The following is a 15403-nucleotide window of genomic DNA, read 5'->3' as shown; positions in this document are numbered from 1 at the left end:
GAAGCTTTGATTTCTGCATTTGATCACTACAACAGGAGGGAGAATGTTCTAGAAATCTCCAAGCACACTGAGATCTGAAGGCCAAGTAGAACCACTCTGGACCTAAGGGAGATGGGAGGTTCCAAGCAGAGGGAACATCATGTGCAAAGGCCCTGAGGCTGGAGGGAGCAGAGCTCTTTAGAGGGAGTGGAAGCAGGCTAGAGTGCAAGGAGGAGCAAGGGGAGAGAGAAGGGATGGCTGACTGTGCCAGCCACAGAGGGCTGAGCCCTGAGAACCAGACTTTGTTGCATGGGGCTGCTGTGTGACATGTATTCATTCAAAAAAATCTTTATGGGGTGCCTGGCACTGCTCTAGGCAGATCCTAATTCCTGTCCTCTCAGAGCTTATATTCTAGCGAAAGAAGATAGACAATGCATGGCAGGTCAGATGAAGTGCTTCAGAGAAAAAGTAAAGAGGGAAGGGAGGTGGGGAGTGTTGAGAAGTTCACACTTTCAGATAGGTGGTGGGGGAAGGCCTCAATGAGAAGGGGACATTTTAGTAAAGACCTGATGGAGGGCAGGGTGGGAGCTCAGTGGTATCTGGGGGGGGGGGAGTATATCAGCCAAGGGAACAGAAAGTGCAAAGGCCCTGAGGTGGGGACAAAAGCCAGCAAGAAGCCGAGCATGGCTGAAGCAGCGAGAGTGAGGTTGAGCAGGGTAGGACATTGGGTGGCAGAGATGGTGAGAAGCCAGTCTGTAAGGCTGTCATGGGACTTCAGCCCTCACTCTGAGTGACACTGGGGCCACTCCAGTGGGTGGAAGCCAAGGAGATCCGTGGTCTGAGTTTCACTTAAACAGGAGGGCTCTGGGGGCTGGAGTGAGAACAAGTCACAGAGGACACACATAGAGGCAGGGAGGCCAGTGAGGAGGTGTGGCAATTGTCCAGGCAAGTGATAACACTGGATCAGGGGCAGACATGGTGCCATTATGTCTTGGAGACCCTGGAGTGCTGTAGGGGGAGGGTGAGCTGATGGGGACTAAGTATGGCCCCAAGCTGGCAGCTTCTTGGGCCTTGGCCTCTGCCCTGAGCTCCCCCATTGGCTCTGACCACCCCAGCCCACTCGTACCTTGGTGCAGGCTCCCTCCTCCCCAAGGCTCTGTTCCCTCCCCAGGGCCCAAGGGGAAGGAGACAGGAAGCGGGAGGAAACACTGGGGCGATCCCAGTGTCCTGGCCAATCTGTTCCCAGCAGTGGGCGGATTTCCGGGACTGAATAGCCGGAAACTCTGGGATGGGACACCTCACCCGGGAAAAGCTGGCAGGGGTGAACGTGCAGGGGAGGGGTCCCCACTCCACCTCACTCCCACCGCTGCTAGACAGACAGAACCAAAAGGGCTGTGGCCGGGCTGCAGCTTGAGAGACCATTTTTAAGTCAGGAAGGACTTCGCAGGAGGGAAGTTTAGCAGCGGGGACTCTAGAATGTCAGAACAGGGAGGGCTGTCAGACAGCTGCTCAATGAGGAGCCCCTGGCCTCAGGAGCTGGGGGAACCCCTGTGTGGAATTCTGCCCTGGGGATACACACCTTATCTGTGATTTTTAACGCTCAGATTTTTGGTTTATGTTTTAAATTGTTTATTTTATTAAATTTATGACATTTAAATGTAAGTATCAGGCTTCTGGATGGGAGGAAGCAGTTCCCCAATGTTTGACCTTCCTCCCTATTTCGCAGGTGGGAACACTGAGGCCCCTCCTAGCCAGAGAACCAGGGCCCAGCCTGACAACATTAATCCTAAGGCTAGTGATCAACACTGGCTGAGTATTTACTATTCATGTATTCCTTGAGGCCGCTGTAAGCTCCTGTGTGCCAGGCACTGTGCGGGGGGCTTAACAACGAATGAGACAAAGTCACGGCCCCACGAAGCTGTCAGGCAGCTGAGAGTCAACAAATAAATGTAAAATGGTCATTTCAGGCAGAGACTGAGAAAAATAAAGCAGGGCTGAGGACAGAGCGAAGGACCAAGGACTACTCTAGGTAGGGGGTCAGGGAAGGCTTCTCTGAGGAGGGGCATTAAGCAGAGCCCTAAATAAACTAGGGGAGGGGCAAGCTGCCTGACGATCTGGAGGCAGCACATTCTAGACGGAGAGAACAGCAACTGCAAAGGCCCCCAAAAGAGTGAGCTTGGCAAGGAGGTCAATGTGTCTGGGCAGAATGAGGGATAGAATGAGTGAGGAAGGCATGCTGGGGTTGGCAAGGCCGGTGGGCAGGCGCCACCAGGCCACGCCAGGCCCTGTAGGCTGGGGAACATATGGCCTGGTGGATGCCTGTTTTTCTGGCATAACGATGGTACCTCTTCACTATCACAAGGGAAGAAAGTTCTGGTTTGGGTGATACATTACATAGCCAGCCATTTGCAGGCCACGGAGAGAGGTTTAGATCTTGTAGGGTGAGAGGAAGGCGCCCAGGGGCGTGTGGGGGGTGCTCAGTGCATGTGACCCGCTTGTTTTCACCTGAGTGCCGCTGGGGGTGGAGTGGAGGCAGAGTGGGGTGTGAGAACAGACAGAGAACCAGTGAGAAGGCTGCGTGCCGTGTGCTGCACAGAGCCCGCCGGGCTCATGGATGGAGCAAGGGCCGGCCCTCGGAGAGAAGTGGTCAGGATCTATTCTGAAAGTAGAGCTGCAGGATTTCCTGATGGGCTGGGCGTGGAGCGTGAATGGAAGAGGAGGCACAGATGACTGCAGATTTTTTGGCCAAACAAAGCAGCAAGGATGCAGCTGACATCAACTGAGATGGGAAGCGGATGTTGGGGCTCAGGGGCCCGGCTGCAGGGGGCGGGTACCGACGGGCTTGCTTTGGATACGACAAGTTCGCGATGACTTCAGACATTCAAGAGGAGATGCTAAGGAGGCAGTTGGGTTTCTTGGGCGGGAGTTGAAGGGGCAGTTCCAGGCTGCAGCAGAGAAGGGATGGCATTTAAGGTGGGGGGGGGGCTCACAGCGCCCCCTCCCGAGGAAGGATAGCGTTTGGGAAAGACAGCCACTCCGGGCCTCTGGCCTCTCCAGGTCCCTGGAGGCTGAGGGGATCGATTCCACCACAGCCAACAGTCACCAGCACGGTGTGCTGCTGAGTGGGCCATTCTGCACTAGGGAGAGAGTGTAGGGTGGATGGGGGGCGAGGAGGCTAAGCCCCAGCCCGGGGCCACCGGCATTTGGAGTGGAGTGGGGTAAGAACGCTCCAGAGTCCTGAAGTGGGGTGAAGACAGCGTGATTCAGGAAGCCTGTCAGGCATGTAACAGTGATCAGCTCCCAGAGTCCTTGCAACAACCAATGAGGCAGAGGCTGTCATTATCCCCAATTTCCAGGTAGGAAACCCAGGCTCAGAGAGGTGAGGGGACCTGTCCAGGGTGGCACAGCTGGCGAGCAGAGGAGCAGCCCTGACATCAGGTTCCAGTGAGTGCTGTCAGCTGTGATGCCCCCGCCTGCCTTTGGTATGAGCCCTCTGGGACACTAGGGCCAGGTGCTGGCATCACACAGGTGGGCAGAGGCTGGCAGCTGGGGAGCCAGGTAGGGCTGGGGACACTCACCTCTCCTCTCTCCTTCCAGGGTCGCCGGAGAGCCAGAGGCTAGTGGAGACTATGTGAAGGTAAGCAGGGCCGAGCAGCAGTCAGCGGACGGCTCAGAGCCTGCTCCACGAAGGGCAGAGTTCTTTTCTGAGGCTTGTTGGGGCCAGACCTCACTGCCTGTTCCCAAAAGGAGAGGGTTTCAGGGTCGGGGCGGCACTTGGGATTCGGTTTCACTCCCAAGGATCTTTCTTCCCATGCCTGCCATCGTTCTATCCTGGCCCCAAACCCAGGAACCCCCATCGTTTACCACCTGCCCCCCCCGCCCCGAACCTGCCAGCTGCCCTGGGCCCTGGGGTGTCTCCATGCGCAGCCCCAATCCCACCTGCTCTCTGAGCATGTGCTGGTATTGAGAGGTGGGAGCAAGAAAAGATAGCTCAGTTTTCATCACAGAGAATGGGCCCAGCTCCCATTTACCACAAGCTTAATTTGTCCTGGGCACTGGGAATGTTGAGAATGCACCTTTGAAACAATGATGATAAAAAGAGTAACATAATATCTTGTGAGCCTACTGTGTGCAGAGAGCCCTGTGCTGGCTGCCAGCATTGGAGGGGAGACAGCTCTGAGCTCTGTACATGAATGAGGTCTTTGACTTCCTTCCTCATCACTGAGCAGGGAAGGCCTTCCTGTATCCATGTACATACAGAGAACTTGGGGCCCAGAGATGCCCATGGACGCACAGTGATTTGCCCACAGTCACACAGCTACTAGGCGGCAGAACTGAGACTGCAATCCAATTTTGTCTGATGCCAAGACCATGGACAGAGTCCTTGGCCTTTCACCTCCAGGAGCACACAGAGCCAGCCTCCCTGCTGAGTATGGCAGGGACAGCAGAGGGCTGGGAGCATCAGGTCTCGTGTTCGAAGGGCTCCTGGTTCACGTGGGGACCAGGAGAGAATCACATGGTGGTGTGGCCTCGTGTTTTGTAATCCAGCAGATTTAGTCCCAGATCTGCCACTTACTTGCTACGTGACTTTGGGTATGTGGGTCACTTCCCTGAGCCTCAGTGTTCACCTATATGAAATGGGGTAGCAGTGGCTCTTCCCAACTAGGGTTGCTATGGGCTCAATGAGTCCATGCTTATAAGTAGGGTTGCTGGGCCTGGAATAGAGCCGGCTGGCCCGGCTCCTGACCCTGTGGACATTCCATCCCCCGAGATACTGCCTATAAAGCCCTGTGTAAGTGACTAGCCATGAGGCAGCATGGGAAGTGCTCGGATATCTGCCCCTCGCTATCATCAGAAGCCTCAGATAGGAAGCCATTGGAGCTCAGCAGGTAGAGGATGACTTTCAGCTTGGACTATGGGGAGGGGGAGATCAAGGAAGGCTTTCTGGAGGAGGAGACATTGAAACCAAGCCATTACAGTTGACCAGGAACATTCACCAACATCCTGTCCCCAAAGGAAAAGCTGAAAAGGAGCAAAGACAAGCAGAGATAGACAGTAGAGTGGTCCAAGCAGAGGCAAGTGTGGGCAAGGTCAGAAAGCAAGCTGAGTGAGCCCAGGGAAGTGCAGCCCAGGGCTGTGACAAGTTGAGCTGCTCCTGGAATCTGGGCCCTGGCTCTTCAGCCCTTAACCACAGGGGGACAGAGGGCTCAGGGAGAACCGGCACCAAAGCCAGTGGGTAGACACAGGGGACATACATTTTAGCACCCTGCAGTTTTCAGATACCTAGCAAGGTAGTGAGATCTCCATCACTGGTGGTAGTAAGATCCCTGTGAGGATTATTAGCTTTGTATTTTTCCTTTAGTTTATGGGGCTAAAAATATACTTTAAAATACTATAAAAGAAATAATGCCTGTTCACTGGAACTAATTAAAGGATGAAGTCAAAAGAACATTAGTTTTAGCTTCAAGCCTCAGACGGTGGTAGAATCAATAGTCTGTTACCAACAATCCATTCCTGCCCAGAGGTACTAGCTTCCAGAACTCCAGGGTTCTCAGACCACAGTGTGAATAATTTGATTCCAAGTCAAGGATTCTGAAGTTCGAAGACCATAAAATTCCACACTCCATGCTCAGAGCTTCAGGTGTATTTGTGGAAAACAATGGAACAACTGAGGCCCAGAGAGGTGAACTCATCTCCCTAACATCACACAGCCGGTCAAAAGGATTTGTACCCTAGGCCTGACTGATGCAGAGTCAGTGACGGCTCCCCCTTAATTCTAGGACAAAAAGTCCAGACTGTAAGACAATTGGCGATAATAACATGCATTTATTGAGCACTTACTTTATGCTCGGCAACTTAATGTGCATCAGACTCAGCCAAGGCTCAGAAGGGTTCTGTTAGGTCAGCACAGGTATGTTTTCCAGAGGAGTGAATCCAGGCTCCAAGAGAAGGGGCTGGTGGGGTGGAGGTGGGGACCGGGCTAGCTGAACCCACGTTGGTGTCCTAAGCATTGAGCCTTACTGACTCTTTGCACCCCCAGAGTCTGTCAGTCTAGCCTCCCGCAATTCTCGATCGAGTCCCTGATTCAGGTGACAAATCCTGCCTGGGCTCTGAGAGATTTCCTGAGGGCACAAAGGATTTGGTCAAATGCATACAGGGCTTTTTCCAGCTTTAGATATGATTTAATTCAAAGTCTTTGCCTGCTCCGGGTCAGTGAAGGGTACGGTGAATCGGGGGAGCCAGGAAACCCCCCTCCCGGGCCCAGACATCCCCACCCTATCCCTCTGCCCCCCACCCCCCGCGACCGCCCCCCTAGACGGTCCTCTGCTCCGCTTCCCCGACTCCAGGCAGCCCTGCGGGGCTGGAGCGCAGGGGGCGAGGGGCGGGGAGCGGGGGCGGGCGGAGGGAGGAACAATGGCCCCCTCCCCTCCCCTGACCGGCTGGAGGGTGGGGTCTCCCCGCCCCGCCTCCCCGCTCCTCCCCCGCTAAGGCGATGAGGTAATCGCGCCGCTGAGAGGCACGCGCAGCCGGTGCCCAGCCCGGTCGGTCCCCGCGCCCCTGCCCCGCCGGCCGCCGCCCCCCGCACCGGCCCGGCACCGGACGCCCGGCCCCACCATGACCGAGCGGTGCAGCCTGTGGAGTGCCCTATCGGCCGCCGCCTGCTGCTTCTACCGCGGCTCTTTCGTGCAGGTGCAGGTGAGGGGGCGGCTCGGCCCCGCCAAGCGCTCCGGGCTGGGACTCCGGCCGCTCCGCCCCGGGCCCGGCGACCGGGAGCCGCAGCCGGGTGGCGCCTCGCAGGGTCTGGCGGGGCAGGGGCAGGGGCTGCGGGAGGGGGCGGGGTCGCCCCAGCCTCACCTCTGGGCGACCGGCCGCTCCGCAGGGTGAGGGTCCAGGCTGCCGCTCTCGGGACTCGAGGCTGAGGGGCTGCCGTTTCGGTCCTGCCTCCTCCGCAGGCGGAGCTGAGCTGGGGTACTGGGTCCTGGGAGCTGCGGTCCCCGGCGTCCTGCCGGTACTCCGGCGTGCGCTCCGGCCCCTGCGGCTGACCCGGGCAGCCTAGCTCCCCATTGTACCGGGAGCTCCGGGCTGGGGTCCGAAGGCTGAGTGAGGGGCGGGAAGCTGAACGGGTGCTGCGGGTCCCGGGGCTAGGGCCAGAGCGCCCGCCACTCTCCCGCCCTCTAGGTGGGCTGGGGCAGGCTCGGGGCGCGGGACTCCCAGCCCAGCCGGCCGGGCAGTGCGGATAGGCGCCGCGGCGGTGAAGGGGTTAAACGGAAGGGGGTGGAGGGGAGGACCTGGACCCCGCCTCTGCGGAGCATCATCTGGGGATGGCCTTGCTTGGGGTTGCCAGACCGTAGGAAGCTGGAGGGGGCTTGCTGGGCGCGGGCTGGGGGTTAGGGGTTAAGACCCTGACCGGGGATCTCTGCGCTTTTGCCTCCGGAGCCCCCTGGGGGACGCCGGGCGCGTCACCTCTGCGCTCCCCCGGGCTCACACACACGCTCCGAGCCCGCCTGAATGACGGCCCCGCCGGCAGCGGAGCGCAGCATCCCCGCACCGGCCAATCAGGCGCGCGCAGGCGGGGAGGCGGTGAGATCATCTCTGGCCAATAGCGGTGCGCCGAGCGCAAGGATGCTGCATTCGCGCCCCAGCCCGCAACTCCCACCCCCTCCCCGCCTCCCAGTCTTGGGAGCTGGGGACCCCCTAGTCGAGAGTGAGGAGGAGGAGGGCACAGGACCCTAGGGTTCCCCAACCCTGGGTGTGTGGGAGGACCAAGTTGGTTCCCCCAGATCTCCCTGTGACCATTGATTATGGCTGGAAAAGTGGAGTCCAGTCTCCCCACTCCCCGCCCCGTTTACAGATGAGGCTACCCAGGCTCAGAGAGGGAAAATGACTAACTCAAGGTCACACAGTGGTAGGCAGAGTCTTGTGGCCAGGTTCTTTACCTCATAGCCCACTCCCCTTCTTTGCCTCATGTCTATCTTGCTCCAGCCGTGGAACTGGGGTGAGTTCTCAATTACATGCTTTTTTGTCAAGGAGAAGAACCCCAGAAACCTGGGGTACTGGTGTTCTCTCCTTTGTGACTTCCAGTCTTCCATCCCCAGGGTGTGGTGTGGTATAGGGAGGGAGGCCAAGGACCCTGAAGAATAGGGAACTCCATACAGAAGTGTAGATATATGAGGATACCTCCATTTCAGTCAGCCCTCGGCCTTCCTACCCTTCAGGGGTATCAGTTTCTTTTTTTTTTTTTTTAAAGATTTTATTTATTTATTCAACAGAGATAGAGACAGCCAGTGAGAGAGGGAACACAAGCAGAGGGAGTGGGAGAGGAAGAAGCAGGCTCATAGCGGAGGAGCCTGATGTGGGGCTCGATCCCATAACGCCGGGATCACGCCCTGAGCCGAAGGCAGACGCTTAACCGCTGTGCCACCCAGGCGCCCCAGGGGTATCAGTTTCTACCCTGGGTAGAGGGCGTACAGAAGCCCCATCCCCAGGACCTGTCTTTTCCTGAGCACCTGTACCATCGCTGACCCCCACCATCTGTCCCCAGAGCCCTACAGGCCCCTCAAAGCCCCAAGTTTTGTGGGCCCATCACCAAGCTGCTCTGCTCCAGCTTTGCCCACCTCAGAGAGTGTCTCATTGTCCTCCCAGATCTCCATCTGAAATCCTCTCTGACCCCTCCACCCTCCTCCCCGTCCTGATCAATGGCTACTTAAATACTCTTTTCCCAGTCCCCACCCCCGTGCCCCGCCCTTCCCTGCCAGTGCCTGGAAAGCACTAAGCCACTCTCCACACAGCAGACTGAATCTTGAAAAACCCTCTGTGGCTCTGCTGTGGCCTCTGGGTAAACCCCAGCTCCCCACAGCAGCCTGACAGCCCCGCTCCACCTGCCCCCATCATCCTCTGCCCCTTTGAAGCCCCCACCCCACCCCAAGACCTTGGCTCTGCCTACAGGGCCCTGACTCTGCCACTGTCTTCCCAGAAACTCTTCCCTGCCCACCTGTTTGCCTATCTGTCCCTGTCCTGATGCTTTTACTGGGCTCATCCAGTCCTTCTGCAGGCCTCCGTGGAAACATCACCTCTTCTGGGACTCGACTCTGACTAGATGAGGAAGGACACTCTTAGCTGCTCCCAGAGCTTTCTGTGTATCTCTGAACATTCAGAAAACTGGAATTGCTTGTCAGTGTCTGCGTGGCTCTCTGAGATCACCTGCCTTGATGACCTTGGGGCCTCAGCCCCTGGCACAGGACCTGTCCCAAAGTGGGGGCTTAGTCATCATTGAAATAATGAAGTCAGAGACTATAGATATCACTGAAGCTGGGGATCAGGGTGTCTTGGGAGCAGTGTGGATTGGGGTAAACTGAGGCAGTGTGGGAGCAGAGGTGTGGGGAATGGAGCTTGCAGAGTTAGGCTCTGAGATCTTTGGAAGGTCTGAAAAAGCAGGGAGTGAATTAGAGGACCCTCGGGCCCTGGTGAGTAGGGGGTCCTGGAAAGCGATTGTCACCTGCACTGAAGCCAGGCCCTCTAGGCCCTCTTTCATCTGTCTTGCTGTCTGGCCAGTTTGGGGCCAGATCTACCTGTCCTAGAACAGCCATCTTTGGGGCCTGGAGTTGGGGAATGGGAGAGGAAGCAATGTCGCATGTCCTCACAGTGACGAGGACATCTATGGGCTAGTCACAGTACCCTGGAGTATTGTCTCCTTTCATCCTTGCAACCCAATGAGGCAGGTTCTATCATTATACCCATTTTACAGAGGAGGAGACTAAGGCCCAGAGAACTCAAAGGGCACAGCCAGGATTGGGCTGGGCTTTGTGGTGGGGCTGCACCTGGCAACGGGAACTCCCCTCCCTCTGCTCTTAGATATCCAACCCAGGGCCATGGTAACCAGGAAACCAGGAGTCTCCCCCTTGGGCAGGTGGAAGGGGGGAGTCCTGGGCATTATCTTCATTGAGTGACCTTTGGCTTCCCTGCTTGGCCACAGATTTGCCATCTGGCCAGGATTGCTTGAGATGGCAAGGAGGAAAGGGCCTTGGGAATTGTAAAGGACAGCAGAAGTGTCTGTGTGGGGGCCTCTGATTCCCTGTTTATAGCTGCCTCCTCCACCCTTCCACTGTATAATTCAGCATCCCAGAATGTATCCTCATCCATCCAGCCTTATGTTTTTGTCCTTGCCTTTGCCTGGGTACCTGCAGCCTTACCTCCCAGATCCACCTGTAGAAATCCTGCCTCTCCCCAGTGCAAGATCAGTTTGATCTTTTTGGTGCAGAGTGAGTGTTTTGTTGTTACTGTTCCCTCCAGGAAGGCTTCCTGGACCACTCCACTTGACTTCCATTTTATCTTCTGTCTTCTAAAAGCAACCCGGCTCTGTGCCGCTGTCCAGTACCGTGGTGCTGACCTTATTCTGCTCAAATGTTCCTTTCTCTTTCCCTTCCCCTGCCTAGACTACAAGCTTCCTTGAGGACAGGGCCTGTTTTGTTTACTGTCTCATTTACTCCTGGCGCATAGCACAGGGCCTGGTACACAGTAGGACTAACTGAGATTTCCTTACTCCTGCTGGGCTGGGGACTCACGGGTGAGGACATTTCTGGCACCTGTGCCTAAATTTTCCCAGGGTCCTGGGATGGAAGCAACTCACCTGGGGTGGGGAGGGGTTGGGAGAGAAGAAGGGAGAAGGCTTGGGACCAGATGCCAACTCTTTGCTGTCTCCTTCCCAGTTCTCCAAGGAGAAGTACATCCTGGACTCCTCTCCTGAGAAACTGCACAAGGAGTTGGAGGAGGAACTCAAACTCAGCAGCACAGATCTCCGCAGCCATGCCTGGTACCACGGCCGCATTCCCCGTGAGGTGAGTGGGCCCTGGGCAGGACCTCAGCCCTAGACGTTTCCACCCACCACCTCGGCCAGGCCCTCCCAAAGAGGCTCTGACCCACTGCTTGGTGGATTCAGTCCGAGTGGACTGCAGTGAGGTCTAACTCTGTCATTTACTGACTGTGTGACCTTGCACAGTCACTTCACCTCTCTGAGCCTCAGTTTCTTCTTCAGTGAGATGGATGGTAATGATAGTACCTGCCTTAAAGGGTTGCTGTGAGAATAAGTGAAACAATGCCTATAAAGTGCTTAACTTGATGTCTGACACGTGGCGGGCTCAATGTTATTATTAGTGTTGTTATTGCTATTATTATTACTATTATTTTTAACTGTTTTTTTCCATGGGTCTATACATTGGCCTCTTGTGTGTTTGGTTAGTGAGTGTCAGGGCCTAGGATTCTCAGTTTTGGCAAAATTGAGTTTCTGTGCCGAGGCCCAGATGGGCTGATAGTCACCTGTTCCCTCTTTCATTCATGCTATGGATCTTTGTCAAGCATCGACTCTGCCAGGCCCTGTGCTGGGACCAAGAATGTGGAGAGAAAATGGGTGATGGCTCCCCCGGAGGGTCGGTAGTCCAGTCAGAGCCCAGTCGAAGAAGGGCAGGAACAGAGCATCCATCAGGGAGTGAGGGCCGGCCCTGAGGAGGGGGTGCTGAGCACAGAGGCCAGTGAGAGATGGACAGGAGTTCACCAAGTGGGCAGGGTGGGAAGGATGTTCCAGGCAGAGAGGGCAGCCTGAAGGTACAAAGGCCCAGAGTCCTGGGAGAGCACTGGGTATTTGAAGGAACGAAGACTGGGAATTCACTCTGAATTCATTCTGCTCCTGAGAAGGAGCAGGTCTGAGAGCTGAGTTTCAGATTATGGCGGCCCCCAGCTCTCCCAGACTCTGTGTCCCTGTGCCTTACATTCCAGGGTGTCGTGTCCTCCCATTCCCGAGCCTCTGTGCACCTGACCCAGGGCCTATGGCTGAATTGCCGCCTCCACATCTGGGTCACTGTGTCCCCCTTCCTAAGCTTTAGATATCTCTGTTCCCTGTGTACCCCAGATCCCGGGTCTGACCCTCCCCTGCCCCGGCCCTGCTCCAGCCTGATCACTGCCTCCCGCAGGTATCGGAGACCCTGGTGCAGCGCAACGGCGACTTCCTCATCCGGGACTCTCTCACCAGCCTGGGGGACTATGTGCTCACGTGCCGCTGGCGCAACCAGGCCTTGCACTTCAAAATCAACAAGGTGGTGGTGAAGGCCGGGGAGAGCTACACCCACATCCAGTACCTGTTCGAGCAGGAGAGCTTCGACCACGTGCCCGCCCTTGTGCGGTACCACGTGGGCAGCCGCAAGGCCGTGTCAGAGCAGAGCGGGGCCATCATCTACTGCCCTGTCAACCGCACCTTTCCGCTGCGCTACCTGGAGGCCTGCTACGGCCTGGGCCAGGGCAGTGGCAAGGCTGCCAGCCCCGCCAGCCCCTCGGGCCCCAAGGGCAGCCACATGAAGCGGCGCAGCGTCACCATGACTGATGGGCTCACCGCTGACAAGGTCACCCGCAGCGATGGCTGCCCCACCAGGTAAGCGGGGACCCCTCGCTAGGCCTCAGTCTCCCCGTTTGGCAAGTGAGGGTATCCATCATCAGAGTGCTGGTGAGGAGTGGGAGGCCCAGCCCCTCTGACCTGGGAGGAATGAGGAGGAGGAGGGGCTGAGTGCAGGGTCTGCAGACAGCCAGGCCCCCAGCCACACCCAGTCGGCTACCTGGGCCCTGACGCTCCCCTCTCATGACCATGTTCCTACCCATAAAGGGCCCTCTCTCAGATACCCCCCAGCCTAGGGGACCCCTGGGTGCTGTCCTGTCCCTGCTGCTCTCCTTCCCGACCCACGTAGGTAGGCCAAGGCGGGCATTAGAGCAGAGGGCTTTGCAAGGGGATGGGACATTGCCAGCAACACTTTGATGACACCCAGTTTGCCTCTGGGGCTGGGTGAGACGAGGCCAGGCAAAGCCACAGCAGGGACTCATTCCTGAGGCTCTAGTGTGCACCCGGCCCTGTGCGGAGGGCTGTCTGCCCAAGCTCATCAACTCCCATGTCCTTCTGGGAGCTGGCTCCTGTGCACACCCCACTTTACAGATGAGGGAATAGGTGTAGAGAGGGGAAGCCGCTTGCTGAAGAGTGGGAGGACTGAGATTCAAACTATGTCTGCAACTCCAAAGTCTGTACCCCTCATTTCTATGGCCTCCCTGGTTGTTTGCAAAGAGACCCGCCATCCTGTGCCACCAGCACTTGGATAGGTCTCATCTCCCTAGGCCTGGGCTGGGTGCTATCAGCCAAGGAATTGCTGGTTGGAGTCTCCGTGGGCAGTAGCTCCTTTGCCTGTGGTTTAGAACCAGTGCCCATAATGGTGCCAGGATCTGGTGCTCCTCAGAATGTAGGAGCAGTGAGGAGATGCCAGCCTGGTGGGCCTGGTTCCCTCAGGCTCCCCATCCTTTCTGCTAGGCCTGCTTCCCAGGCAGTTCTCTAAGTTGGAGGCAACGTTCTCAGGGAAGAGAGCGGTTGTGTGGGTAGTGGACTATACAAACACTCCCCGCTCTGGGCTTCAGTCTTACATTTGCCAGTTAGTACTACACTCTCCAAGCCTTTTCTGCCTCTGACGTTCAGTCAGTCTAGGATGGAGGCAGAGGTGGGGGTCCTAAGGCCAGCTGAGGACCCTGCCCTCTGGGCTCTGTGCTCATGAAGGTATCTGCTCCACAGCACCTCATTGCCCCACCCCCGGGAATCTATACGCAACTGTGCCCTCAGCATGGACCAGATCCCGGACCTGCACTCGCCCATGTCACCCATCTCCGAGAGTCCCAGCTCCCCCGCCTACAGTACTGGTATGGCCAATGGAGGGGAAGGGGCCCGTGGGGGGAAGCTGGTGGGAGTGACCTTGTGTGTGCACACGTGCTCTGTTTGTCTTTGATGACTTCTGTTACAGTGTGTGGTTACGTGTGTTTCTACCTCTTTACTGAGAGGGATGCCCTGCAAAAATTCACACTAAAAACCAGACAGCGGAACTACTGATAGTGTCTCTACGGGTTGTCACACATTTTTCCCTAAACACAGGCTGGCCAACCTGTCATAACTACAAATTTGCCTTCGAACCAATTCCCCCAAATGTAAAAGTTAAAATTCCTTGCCCCAAATGATTTATCAGACTTTTTCTGAGCAACATGGCAGAGCGAAGTATCCAGGACTGAGGATTTCAAGCCCAGCTCTCCCACGTGCTGGGTAGTGACCTCAGGCAGGGCAGTTGACCTCTCTGAGCCTCAGTTTTCTCCTTGTAGAATGAGGATCGTGGAAGTACTTACTTCCCAGGATGTTAGGGTTAAATGGGCTAAGGTACAAAGAAGGATCTCACAGGCAGGAAGAGCTCAATATACATCACCTCTCATTTTGGGTGATGGTTTCACTGCCGTTGACCAGCATATGGCCAGCATGTTGCCAGCTCCTGGCACATGTGTACTCAATAAATCATTGCTAATTCATTGAGAAATAATTCCACACAATGAACTCCAGCAAGTGCTTATTAGCATCCCTGAATCACGGCAAGCTCCTCTAAGTAGTTCAGTGGTTCCCCAAGGCTGCAGTGGCCTTAGGGTAGGAGCGAGCAAACTCCTGGGGTCCAGGCAATTTGGGAGTATCCTTGAGGCCTGGTCAGTTTACCTGAGGCTGCCGGGCCTGGCCTGGGTGCAGGGAGGTGGGGACATCACCCCTATAGGGTGGGTGGAGCCTGTCCTTTGGGAAGAGGGTGGGAGAACTTCACGGGGTGGGGAGCTCTGGTAACTAGTCCTCTCCCTTTCTCTCCCTGCAGTGACCCGTGTCCACACCACCCCTGCAGCTCCCTCAGCCACAGCGCTGCCTGCCTCTCCTGTCACCCGCCGCTCCAGTGAACCCCAGCTGTGTCCCGGAAGTGCCCCAAAGCCCCCTGGGGAGTCGGACAAGGGCCCTTACGCCAGCCCCTCCCACACGCTCTGCAAGGCCTCCCCATCACCATCGCTCAGCAGCTACAGTGACCCGGACTCTGGCCATTACTGCCAGCTCCAGCCTCCTGTCCGTGGCAGCCGAGAGTGGGCAGCAGCTGAGGCCTCCAGCCGGCAGGCCAGGAGCTATGGGGAGAGGCTAAAGGAACTGTCAGAGCATGGGGCACCTGAGGGGGACTGGGGCAGGGCCTTCACAGCCCCCATTGTGGAAGCCACCTCTTCCTTCAACCCAGCTACCTTCCAGTCACTACTGATCCCCAAGGATAATCGGCCACTGGAGGTGGGCCTCCTGCGCAAGGTCAAGGAGCTGCTGGCGGAGGTGGACGCCCGGACACTGGCCCGGCATGTCACCAAGGTTGACTGCCTGGTAGGTGCTGGGAGAGCACTGGGGCAGGGAGAGAGCCTCTGTCCTGTGGCTTTGGCACAGGAGTCCAGGTGGTGAGGAGTTGGCATCTAAATTCCCCAAGTATAGTGAGTGGGTCTGGCTTCTGGCTTCATAGCTGTCCCTAACTTGCTGTGTGACTCTGGGCTGATCACTTTACCTTTCTGGGCCTCCATTTTC

At 56.8% G+C, this 15403-nt stretch overlaps 1 protein-coding gene across 3 annotated transcripts in view; it reads left to right on the top strand.

Annotated features, from left to right (window-relative positions):
- Window positions 1–15403, top strand: part of SH2D3C (SH2 domain containing 3C) — a 28930-nt gene that overhangs the window by 9005 nt on the left and 4522 nt on the right. For 2 of the 3 annotated variants that reach the window (XM_026514019.4, XM_026514020.4), the window contains 5 exons: window positions 3577–3616; window positions 10686–10814; window positions 11943–12397; window positions 13571–13695; window positions 14673–15208. In XM_026514019.4, coding sequence (XP_026369804.2) covers window positions 3577–3616; window positions 10686–10814; window positions 11943–12397; window positions 13571–13695; window positions 14673–15208 — 1285 coding nt within the window. Of the gene's footprint in view, window positions 1–3576; window positions 3617–6594; window positions 6676–10685; window positions 10815–11942; window positions 12398–13570; window positions 13696–14672; window positions 15209–15403 lie in introns of those variants that run through there. The other variant, XM_057313771.1, reaches the window with a different exon arrangement.

This window comes from Ursus arctos, unplaced genomic scaffold (assembly GCF_023065955.2).
Source record: "Ursus arctos isolate Adak ecotype North America unplaced genomic scaffold, UrsArc2.0 scaffold_18, whole genome shotgun sequence".
NCBI classification, from domain to species: domain Eukaryota; kingdom Metazoa; phylum Chordata; class Mammalia; order Carnivora; family Ursidae; genus Ursus; species Ursus arctos.
The sequence above is the reverse complement of the archived record's forward strand: the minus strand, read 5'-3'. Positions and strand labels throughout refer to the sequence as shown.